We start from the raw sequence: 12313 nt of genomic DNA on the forward strand, positions 1-12313 counted from the left end.
ACACCTTTTTCGACTTTCTTACTACTTCAAAGGCTAATAAATGGAATACTATCCAATTAAAACTCGATTCGCATTTCTAAGACTTTTTGAGATCTTTTAAATTTTCAATTGATTCCAGTTTAAATTGAGTCTTTCAGAATTGTTAAATTTCAATCTAAACCATGAGATTAACCAGGACCCATGCTTGTTTTCGTGAAATTTTGGTAATTACCCTGGTCAAATTCGAAATGTTTTAAATTCCCGTTGCACTCGGGAAATTTCAAAAATTTCATGACCGGGAAATTTATGAATTTCCTTATAACCATGAATACTAGTACAAATTGCAAAAAGTGCTCACATCTACACATGAACTTGGACAATAGTTCTCAACGTCATGAATCCAAAGTGCTTCAAGTTTTTAGTCAGAAAGTACGTATATTATGATAAAATAAAATTTGAGCTACTGTACCTTTTTTTCACTTTGACCTACAAAAACTTTACACAGTGAAGTTTAATTTTCCAAAAATTCTGAAGGTATTCGACTTAAGTTTATTTTCGTGTGAAAATGTTGACTAAGATTTTTACCCCTCAATTGTGATTTTGGAGGTGGAAGAGGGGGGGGGGATATTTTTTTATCTCAATCGTTTTTTGCCAAATATTTTGTCCACTATTGTAGTAACTGATCAAACTACAAGGTAGCTTGCCGTAAGTGATACTGTACCTGTTCAAAGAGGAACATTCCTTCCACAGTATTTGCCAACACTCTCTCCGGATGTATGAAACAGAAGATTTTGAAGAAGATTTGCCATTTGTGTTTCTTGTTCTTATTCTGTTCTGTTGCTTTGTACCTGCAACAAAATGAAGGGAAGAAAGAGTGAATACTGATGCAATACAGTTGACTCTCTCTAATTCGATATTCAAGGGACTAATAAATTTCTTCGAATTAGAGAAAGATTCGAATTACAGAGAGTAATTCAAACCACTTTTCAGCTGAAGGGGACTGATATTTTAGTATGAATAACAGAAAGATTCGAATAAGAGAGGTAATATGCGAATTCCCGGTGAGGGTCACTAGGTTCTGCCTATAGGAGTGCCTAAAGACAAAAAGTAAGGCCCAAAAGGCCGGAGCTGTCTTTTGTGAAGGGACTAAGTCACAACCGACTCTCTTAACAACTCAAATATTTGCAATATTCTTTGAGGGGATCTTAATCCATATTTTTATGTATATTGTTGTTGAACATCACTTAAAAGAGCGCTCCATATCTGTGTTTTTTTTAACTAAAAAATTTTGAAATAAATTTACAATTCATCTGTTTAACTCTCTAAAACTGGAATAATTACAATGGTTCCCACTTTGAATTAGATATATAGAGACTGAAGAGGCTCTGGAAGAAATTGAGCAAGTATAAACGCTATCTATCAACATACCTTTCAAATTTAGCTAAAACGTCCGCTAAGATTTGTCGATCTTCTATACTCTTTTCATTTGGAGGTCCACAACGTTCAAAGAGTGCAAAGATCAGATTATCGTGTTTCAATTTCATTCCTTTGCTTAGGATCTTGATGACCTCACCACTGGTCGTCGATGAATCGATCGAGATTTGACACGAACCACCACCGTAACAATGTACAGTTGCCGTTATCTTACGGCGTCCCAATAACGTGATGATTTCTTCACGTGAAGGAGGTAGCTCACGCACGCGCGTTCGTTTTAGAGCGTCCAAAGCGAATTCAGCAAATTTGGCCATCTCAGTATTGATATACATTTCTCGGACTCTGTAAATAGAAGGTAATCAAACTCAATTAGCATATTAAAGTCTGCCTCGATATAACCAGCAGCAGTGGCAAAAAAGGCTATAATTTTTTATAGAATTTGAATTAAATAGTTGTTTTGTGATTATTGGAAGACATTCGAGAGTGGAATAATACCAAATAGATAATAATGAAAAAAATATAAAATGAAGATGAGAAATGAAGAAGAAGAAAATAATTGTCATTAGTTACTGAAGCGCCAAAGTTATTGAAAATGCTAAAGCTTAAGCTTTAATGACAGGCGTGAAAACGTCTCCTCAAAAACTATGTCAATGTCTATAATTAGACAAAACTGTACACAGACAATATCTTTCCGATATCCACGGGAAATTCATCGCGGTAGAGCTACCTAACGGTAATATTCCGACAATAATAGAACACATGTCGTTAACTTTTCCGCAAACTATATTTTCGAATATTGTTCATCGTTATATTGTGTTGTCTAAGTAGCCCTTTAGAACTATGGTTTGAAAGCCATCCAGATCGTAACAATAGAACTTTACCTCTTCAAGTGGAACCTCAAGTAACGAAGGATTCTTCTTGTCGGTAAGAAAGTACATGACATGCATACCAACACCTGAGAAGTTGATATAGAAGACGATGTGAACGTTACTAATGATGAACTTTTGATGTAAATTCCTTTTAAGAGAATTGAATCAGCCATTTTTCATCCAATTTCTTGTAGAATGCTTTGGGGAGAATTCGAATTTCAGATTTTTCTCGAGGACTAATTTTTGCGAAAATTGCTAAAAAAGAACTTCGCAATAATTAAGCCGTTGGAAAATTTAATAAGAGTGGATATGGATTCTTGGTGTGCCTATTCACATCGAAAAAAAAACAGAATTCGTCGTTCAACAATTTTCGGATTTTCGAATATAGCCGTTACGAAGTAATGACGTAATAATAATCAATTGAGTGACAATTGAGTGGCTGGTAGCTACTGAAAATGAGGAGAAGTTGTGTGAAAACATTTAAGATGTATAATTAAAATAAAATTCAATGAAAAAGTCAATGAAAAAACCTGAATATGTCGTAAACCAGACAAACTGTTTGGATTTTCCAAATTCGATGTCTGTTTGATCAATTGACAATAAACCTGAAATCGAATCATTGAAAAGTTTCGATTATAACTTGTGATAGAAAGATAAATAGAGTCAATATTTAACGTGGATAGCCCAGTAATGTAAGACTTTTTGTAAGAGTTTTTCGAGTTTTATCTAATTATTTCTTTAAAGTTCAAAAGAAGTCATTAAGTTTGCAACCGTAGTCGAGGGCGACCCTAACACTCCCATTTCCTTAGCCGCCCAAAGGTAGCTACTTCTTTCCCTGGAAACCAACTAACCTTCTAAATAGTTGACGAGCATCAAGCAGAGAGGCGTTTAGTACCATATTGAATTTTTTTGTATGATCAGTTTATGGGAGTCGAACTAAAAACCCTGTGCACTATAGCCGTGTGCTCTACCTTTATGCTACGTTCAAAATAAGCTTACCTCGTCCCGCATTTCTTTCAAGTCATGACATGTTTGTAAAATACCCTGTAATGGAAAAATAAAAGGATGTCAATCGTATGCTTAACCGTATCTGAGAGGTTCTAGCGAAGTTATGTATTTGCACTTTTGAGAACGGAAGAGTGGCGTAAGCGATTTGTTTGGAATATGTAACTTGCAGTTTTGACCCGCAAAATCAAGGCCGGTGAAGGCTGATTTGTCGTTTTCTTCAACCAGTCAGGATCTAGACAAATTAAAAGCTAACCACCTCCGTCGCAACAAGACACAAATACATAAGCTCGCTCTTCTCGCTGGTCCAATGATTAGTGTAAAGATGTTAACAAGTCTTAGTTCACTTAATGTGAGCCCTAAAAACACATTAATAACCCGCTAATTGCCAAAGTGTAGTAGTAGCAATTACTGAACGAGATTGAATAGATAGCTAATTTGAATATATCATTAGGGAGAGGTTTGACACATGATACTTGCTAGAATTGAATCCGAGCTCTTGGTGAAACAGTGGTTAGTTCACTTCACAAACTCTGGCGTAAAATATGAATTATGGATAGTAAGCAGACAGTTTATGATTCATTTACATGCCTTTTGGCAGATGGCAGATTGATTTTTTGTTAAAACCATGAAGACTTTGGGGGATGAAGGTTTTGGGGACGGGAATACATTTGAAACCATTTTTAAATTAATTATTCAAAACAGTATTACAATGCTAATTTTATTACAAACTTATCAAAAATGAAAATGGACAATGCTGATGATCAAGTTCCTACATAAATCTAAAATTTCCTATCAATAATTTGAGCTTTTAATGGTAATATTTCGAGCTTACAAAAGAATATTAACTGCAACCAAATTTAAATGCAATTTCGATGCTGATTTTCTGATTGTTGATCTATCTACCAGATCCAATGGAAGGAATGTTAGTGTCAATCTACAATTAGCCATTCAAAATAAAAACAATTATTTTGCTATATCAGTCGAAAAAACTTCAGCATTTCAAAGATAACCCGAAGAACAGCGCTTTCCTCGTCATATTCCAGTAAGGCCCTTCAGACCTCTGATCTTACTTGAAATGAAAAAACACATCAAAGAAATTCTTTTTAGGGATAACTTGTCATAGCATTACAGTTGCCGCTCTCTAAATCGACGTTCTACTACTCCATTATTCGATTATATTCAAACTCGCCGTCAATAAGAAACTTTGATAACGATGCTCTATTATTCAAAACGCTCCATTATTCGATAAAATCCAATTTCGTTTCAAATTCGAATTAGAGAGCGTCAACTGTATCTCAAAAACGTGGTAAGCAATGTTCATGACGTAACCAAAGCCTATTAACAACAAAATTCCAGCAAACGGTTATGAAGTCTACGAAGCGTGTCCTATTTATATGCAGGAGCGTTATGACCGTGACGACACGGTTGACAAACACAACCCATCGGGAACGGTACAACTGTCTCTGATCGGGGATCATCACAAACGTAAGTCGCAAAATATCGGAATGATATCGCCTTACAGCACGTACAACGAACGTTAATTCCTTCTATATCTTTAAAGCCTGGAGTATACTCAGCTGTACTCTTTGAGGGGCAGTATCCAGAACAACTAAACCAGTTCAGCTCTTTAGATTCGGTACACACCGAATGAGTCAGGTTGAGTTTGACTAGTTTACGCTTACAGCCTGTGTGGTGGTAGAAACCTCGATGACTCTTGACACGTGGGAACATGGAATTGGATGGCGGTGAACAACTCGTTATGAACAACATTGAGCAAAAAGCCAATAACATCAACCAGAAAGACACCATCTCGATAATGGTAACCTTACAAAAGGTACCAAAAGCAATTCAATATTTCTTAGATGGCCTAACATACAAACATTCTCTATATACCCTGACATCAAACTGAAAATTGAAAATTCTTTTGTTGAAAGTTTCTCTCTCTTTAAAACACTGAATAATACGTTGGGGAAAAAACTTGATCAACGGATAGAGATAAGGGCGATTGCTTCAATATTGATAAAAAGTTCCTTTACGTAAATAGAGGCTTTGCTGTTCTCAAATCTAGAAACAGTCCATTTCCGTCGAAGACACAGACATACCACGCACAAGCACAAGCCCAAGCGAAGCATTAATGTTTATAGAAAAAAAGCACCTAATTTTCACAACATTTTGAATCCCCTTAATCCTCACTCTTCTCTCTTTCATGTGCAAAAAAGGAACAAAAAGCCCTTCTTTCTCTTTGAGACTTTGTTTTTGAGACTTTATTTTTAGTACAGCGGCAATATCTTACAATAGCCTCATATGTTTTCGAGTTTGTCAAAAAACGAGTGAGGGATAACGAATCCTGAAAGCTTAGGGGGAAAGGAATATAAAAGCTTTTAAAGATTAGTAGTCCTCTACACTTGTGCTAAATTATTGATGCAGTTTTTCTAGATTATTTTTTTATTCATGTTTAAAAAAACAAATGCATATCTATCTAATCTTGTACTGTTTAAGAAACTAACTCTTACACGGAAATGTAGACATGTTTATCAATATTATCATATTTACACTCGACCACACCCATTTTAAAAAGTGAACACTATAAACATATTAAAGGAATGGGACCGTAACTTTGAAACCTTTGAAGTGTCACTTTAGAAAAAAACCTATTGAAATCTTCGGCATTCTGCAAATCAGCAAGTCGATCAGCTATAAAATTAACCACGACAGTCTCTGTAACGGGAAACAAAAAGCTCCCTATACTAGAAATCGAATTAGCTCAGATAAACTGCAATGGGATCTTTCAACTTCTAAGGCAACGAACATGTTCGCACGTGACGGTTCCGTTTCGCTCCGAAACAAAATGAAGCCATTCTAAACGTTCGCACGCAGCGTTCTCGTTTCGCTCCAAAACGAAATGGTTAATTCAATTTACGTCGCTCTTAACCAAAAGAATAGCTTCGTTTCGTTTCGGAGTAAAACGGGTTTAATTTTCAAAAATTTGGTGATGACAAGAACATAGAATCTTTAAACCGAAGTAAACAGACACATATTAGAATTCTAAATGAAAAAAAAAAACATCCGCTGGCGCTCGAGTCGGAACAGGAAGCATAGGACAGAGTCCATAAAGATGACAACTCACCTGCGTGACGGCGATAGGATCAGCGACATTTTCCAATTCTTGTAGTGAAGTGAAAATACGGAGTGCTTCTTCGTAGAATGTACCGTACCCTTTGTTTTGTGCTTCTGTTGGTGTGCGAAAGAAAAACGGAAGTCAAAAGATGGTGGAGCTATTAACCCTTAGACCACGAGGGACGCGTATATGCGTATATTTAGACCAGTAATGTCATTTTATTTATAATTTTACGAACTAAGATGACTTAAGGGACCAGACTCATTTTACAAACCTGAAAGTTTCAAAAGTTTCAAAAGCTAATAATATTGGGCAAAATAAGAAAGGGAATACACCAGACAACATGCTATTTCTCGCAAAAATGAAAAACGATTAACCACTCGCCAAAATTATTAATTAAATTATTATTACACATTTTATAAAAAAATGCGTACTTTCCTGAAAATTATAGTTGGATTTGAATTGGTTCTGCCTAAGTTATAAAAGTTACTTACTGGGAGATAGCGAACTTCCGTACGGAAGCGACAACAAAGGCATTTTCAATGGTTGTTTGGTGTAACATAGTAATGGATTAACACGATATATGCGATCGATGTACAAGTCGTTTGATGATTCCTGTGAGAAACAAATAGATTACCTTATCGGGGAAAAAATATCGGGGAAAAATATCGGGGTTTTAATTCAGTCGGGGAAAAATTTCGTCACCTAGAAGCATTTTCGTTACTTTTCCCCAACCAAAATTTCAAATTCGTCACATATCCTCGAACAAATTTATATCTTAGTCACTTCCAACCCACTAAATTGCCTAAATGAAATGGTTTCCTTTGCTAGCTCGAAAATAGATCTTGTAATTCGACGTTTAAAGCACTAATTTCGGGTAATATGGGTGTAAAAAAATTGGATTTGAATTTTGATCGGGGATAAAAAATCGGGTAAAAGTATTGGTCGGTGATAAAAAATGGGGTAAAAGTTTTGCTCGGGTAATAAAATGTCGGGTAATAAAATGTCGGGGAAAAATTTAGTCATCCCCTCAAAATTTTAGTCACTTTCGTTCGACATTTTTTCCCCGAGCTTATCATCTCATTTTGTACATAGCTTTTATCTACGCAAATGTAATTTGTTTATGTTATGAATTTGCTCTACAACAGAGAACTCTTTCCATGGTTCCACTTATTTAATTGAACCTTTTAACTGAATTTTTGATATTCAAAACAAGGCTTAATAGATCAAAGTCCGGGGGTTCTAGGTTTGCGAGGTGACGGGTATGTTCGGGCAAAATATTGAAAATCGACCCTTTTTTGGTTGTTTTTGGGACCCTTAGAGAGACTTTCCTCAATTTTTTTTTCGATTTTCACTCGATTTTTGTATAAAATTTTGGAGAGTCACGACCCTATGAGAGAGAAAATTTTGAATTTCGTGGTTTTTGGACCCTTACAGAGACTCTACAGAAACTTTCTTTTTAATGGTTTTTGTACCCCTTTGAGGGTTTTGTTTCATTTCGCCTAAGTACCCCCCCCTCCAGGATCAAAGTCATAAACGGATCACATATTAAGCGTCAGTGACGCTTACCAGGGGTTCCCGGCTCGAAACAACAATCCGGACTCTAGATACATACCATGATTTGTTCGATGAGTTGTTCATAGGGCGTTTCGACGGGCGGTTTGTTATCAATGACTTCTTGTATGGCGGCATGCCATCTACAGGCTTCTTCAAAAGAACTCGTCACCAAGTTGTACGAACGTTTACGCCCATTCACCACAAACTCCCATTGTCCTAATAAAGCAAACATGCATTTACATTACATAATCGTCAAAATTGCTCTAGTTGCCACCTTGTGATGTTGGCCCGGTTGTGAAAGGAGCGAAAAACACCCCTACCTCCACAGACATTATTGATAATAAATTTTAGATTGATTAATTACTTATTCGAAGACAAAGAGCTAACGAACACAAACGTTAAAAAACACGCGCGTAAGTCTTATAGATTAACCCTCCTAATGCAAACTTTTAATTTTTCTTGTCAAATCTCTTCACAATGTTCGCATTATTTAGACTTCCCAATTGAGTTTGAATTATCGACATTTAACCGATGTAGAAAATATAATCAGGTCCATCAGGTACATCAAGGTCCGTTTTTAAGGACAGCTGTTGTTTATATCACTGAATAAGGAGAATACTCCTATCTCAGATATAAAATAAAAATTGACCAATTCAAATTGCCAAACAATTATGAAATCAATGAGGACATACCAGATTCTTTAGATTTGACATCATCAACTGGAGGTGGTGGAACAACTGTACATACACTATGATAAAAAAAGTTGAAATTGGAGAAATTAGAAAAAGTAGTCTGCTCTCTCTAATAGACCTTATATCGGAGTTTTTGATTTTTCTAAAATAGCGATGCATTGTGGGATTGTTTCGGGGGTATTACAATAGAATTCCCTCGAGGAATTCCTAAGAAATTTCTATTGTAATACCTGTAATGTAATCGCTGTTTTAGAAAAATCAAAAACTCCGATAAGGTCTATTCCAATCCATCTATAGTTCGAGTCTTTCTATAATTCGAACTAAAACATCGTTCCCCTCAGTTGGAAAGTAGCGTAAAATGTTTTTTATAAATGAATAAACTTGCGACGGACCAACGTCACCGATTACATGCAGGTTGCTCTTTTTTTTAAAGCTATCATTTCAAACGCTGGGAACTTTTTCTCCCTGGATTCCACTCAATACACAGGCTGCAAAATTAAAGTCTGAAGACAAATCACGCTTTTACTCTAATTTTTATGTGCTTGTACATGACATTTATTTCTGATTGGTTCGAATTTATTGACACTAATAAAGTTATCAGCTGTAAAGTTGTAAAGTAAGTAACATGCGAATAAAATCACGTGAACTTTTTTTTCACATATTTTGAATGCATTGATATAATTTTGCAACCCGCGTATTTGAATTTTATTCAAGATGAAGTTAAATTTCTTTGTAAAACCCCTTCGAGGTCTTGTTCAATTCTTCCAAATGCCCTAACTTTTAAACCACGACTTAAGTGGTTTAGACAGGAATAGACATTTTATAATAAGAATGTACTCTGTTAGAATATTTACAATGAAATGGGCCAAAAGATTCAAGAATATGCTAAGAATATCACCATCATGGAATATTTGGCAACTGAACATTTTTAACTGTAAACTATTGCCAATACTCCTACAGAAAGGCTCAAAGCTTTCACAGAACAAAAACGTTTTTTTTGCTTCAGGTATGTTTTACATGTCAAATTTAGGTTTGATTCGGATGCTAACCTAAGAATACCTTAAGAATATTTTAGCATGGTTTTCACCAAAAAGTTACGAACATTCACAATGAATTAGAAAAAGGAAAAGCTTACTTGTTGAGAACGATAGATCCAAGTTTGGGTGAATTTCTCTCTGATGATTTGAAGTAGTCCAATGAATTTGAAGATAAGGTAAACCACCTTGATAAAAAAGACATCAAATAAAAATCAGACGTCTTATGTCTTATCGTGAAAAAGCTCCTCCTAATTTGAGCCCGGGTAGTGCTATAATTTTGGATGAATGCTAGACTTTTCTGCAGTAAACATTTTCTTCGACTGAGACAAACCAGAATATTATTCACCACCCACCCCCGCCGATAAGGCGATATGATAAATATTCATCTAGATCTTTGGAACCACTCTTTTTGTTTCATCTCTCCAAAAGCTGAAGATCACAGAATAAAAAGAGAATGTTCTGACCTCCTTTTGTCTCTTGCTTGTGTCTGTTCCGTTGGCGCCCTCTTGATCAACCAACCTTGAAAGATTAATAAGTAGAAACGCTTTTAATTTTTACACCCGATTCCGCATCAAAAATACAGTGGATTCTTCATAACTCCAAAACGCACGGGGGAGAACAAAAATTTGTTGGAGTAAATTTCAAGTTATGGAGTAAGGTTTATAAGTCATTGCTAACTGAAGAGACCATAAAACTTGATCGAGTTATGGAGATAATCGAGTTATACAGGTTCGAGTTAAAGAAATTTCGTTATTTCGAGTCCCAAACTATTTTGGAAAAGCATAGAATCACACAACTCTCTCTAATTTGAACCTACTCTGTACCAGAGTGTATCTCACGATTATCGTAGCGTAGTTCACTCTGTGCGCATTGTCTGTTTGATAAAAGTTTTTCCGTACGGAGACCTCTGCGATGAAGTATAACTTTGAAATAAAATGGCCGCCAAAGTACGACAATTGTAAACAAAGGGATGGGGTCCATGATTGAGGGTCACTTTCTAAGCATGTTTTGACTGCTTTTTTAAATGTTTTTGAGCCAAACTAAAAGCTGAAAAGTAACGAAGACATACAGTATTCAAAATTGTCTAACATAAAATTATTTTCCAATTACCCTATTTTTCCATGTACAGTAGTCCGCCAAATAAAAATATAAACATTTTGATTACAAAAGTTATGCCAACAAAACAAACTATAGCCACTCTACATAGATCAAATGCCGTAAAAGTAATACTGAATTTGAACATAAAAACATGCAGAGATAATCTGAGTATATTCTTTTGCAAAGAACTGAAGTTAAAACCACTTTAAAAACAAGATTCCAATCAAACAACTTCTCTCTCATGTTCGTGAATTCAAAGATCCAAAATGTAAACAAAAAACATTCGATTTGTGCAAAAAGAGTTATTTTGCAATAGAATGTCTTCATTTAGAGCTCTCTTTTATTCCATTTATTAAAAAATAAAGAAGTCAGTTTTGTTATGAAAACACTTTTCTTCGACAAACTTCTATACTTTCTGACAACTCTGACGGCCATTTTGTCTTATCGCCTCCGATTTCTCGCCAAACTCCAACAGCACTCCATCGTAGCGGTTGGTTTGAAAAATCTCAAACCAGAAAAGACAATGACAACAGACCCTCTACGGTAATGAATTTTGAAATTAACCGTAGATATTGGGTTTGTGTACAGACAAATTTGAACCTTTAAAACTCAAATTTGAACTTAAGCTGTATTACCCTCAGCTTAAAATCCATATAAAAATACTTTCCGTAATCCGATTTTTTTCTATAATTTTCGATCCTGTGATCTAATAAGGAGAGTCAACTGCAAAGCCTAATTTATGAACTTTCAGAGTTAAAAAAAATCTGAAAAACTGAAACCAGGAAGGCCCTCCTTTTTTTCTTCATACTTTAGATATTAAAATAAAGCTTTTTAATTGAAGAGAATTTCTAAATAGTTTTATTTGTACATTTGACAAGTGCAGTAGCACAAAACTCTAAATAGTGTATTTTTTTACTTTCTGTTGTGATGAAAGATATCTTTTAATATTTTACTTGGCTCTGGTTTCATTGAGCACTCTGCAACATCAATCACAAACAAAACTACATTTGATACTATGGGGATAAACACATACCTTTTTCGATAGCTACAGTGTTTCCTTCTTCCAATTGTTTTTCTTTACTCTTTTCCAAAGCTGGTTGAGTGAGAAAAATAAAGGTTAAATATTGCATTAGACAGGAGACCCGCTCACCGTGTATATTTTATAATCTGAAGAATACACCTTTTCGACCGTAGTCGCACGGTCAGGCGCGTGCCACTTTATTATTAATTTAACGACCTAAATTCGATCCAATCCTTTTTTTACACTTTTTTTTCTTTTGTCTTTAAGGTGCGAAAAAAAGACTGGGACGGTTTTAGGGTGGTAAAATGGACAAAAAAAATACCCGCGCAATTGGCGGCTACGGCCGAAAAGGTGTATACAGGACAGATTTAGCATGTGAGATCAATGTTGGACATAAAACATTTACTGATAAAGTAGAAAAAGCCTTAAATTGTGTCCCATGGGAATCAGCTTTAAAAAAGAATTCGCAGAAATTTAATTTTGAGATTTCAGGGATCATT

At 35.3% G+C, this 12313-nt stretch overlaps 1 protein-coding gene across 1 annotated transcript in view; it reads right to left on the reverse strand.

Moving 5' to 3' along the window:
* LOC136820078 (unconventional myosin-X-like) overlaps positions 1–12313 on the reverse strand; it is a 62606-nt gene that overhangs the window by 28740 nt on the left and 21553 nt on the right. The window contains exons 35-46 of the mRNA XM_067076317.1: positions 11826–11885; positions 10159–10213; positions 9793–9879; positions 8658–8713; positions 8024–8181; positions 6903–7023; positions 6418–6521; positions 3282–3326; positions 2813–2887; positions 2295–2368; positions 1408–1755; positions 701–827 (exon numbers count right to left, since the gene is read on the reverse strand). Of these exons, the coding sequence (XP_066932418.1) occupies positions 701–827; positions 1408–1755; positions 2295–2368; positions 2813–2887; positions 3282–3326; positions 6418–6521; positions 6903–7023; positions 8024–8181; positions 8658–8713; positions 9793–9879; positions 10159–10213; positions 11826–11885 (1310 nt within the window). The remainder of the gene's footprint in view (positions 1–700; positions 828–1407; positions 1756–2294; positions 2369–2812; positions 2888–3281; positions 3327–6417; positions 6522–6902; positions 7024–8023; positions 8182–8657; positions 8714–9792; positions 9880–10158; positions 10214–11825; positions 11886–12313) is intronic.

This window comes from Clytia hemisphaerica, unplaced genomic scaffold (genome assembly GCF_902728285.1).
Source record: "Clytia hemisphaerica strain Z4C2 unplaced genomic scaffold, Clytia hemisphaerica genome assembly, whole genome shotgun sequence".
NCBI lineage: Eukaryota > Metazoa > Cnidaria > Hydrozoa > Leptothecata > Clytiidae > Clytia > Clytia hemisphaerica.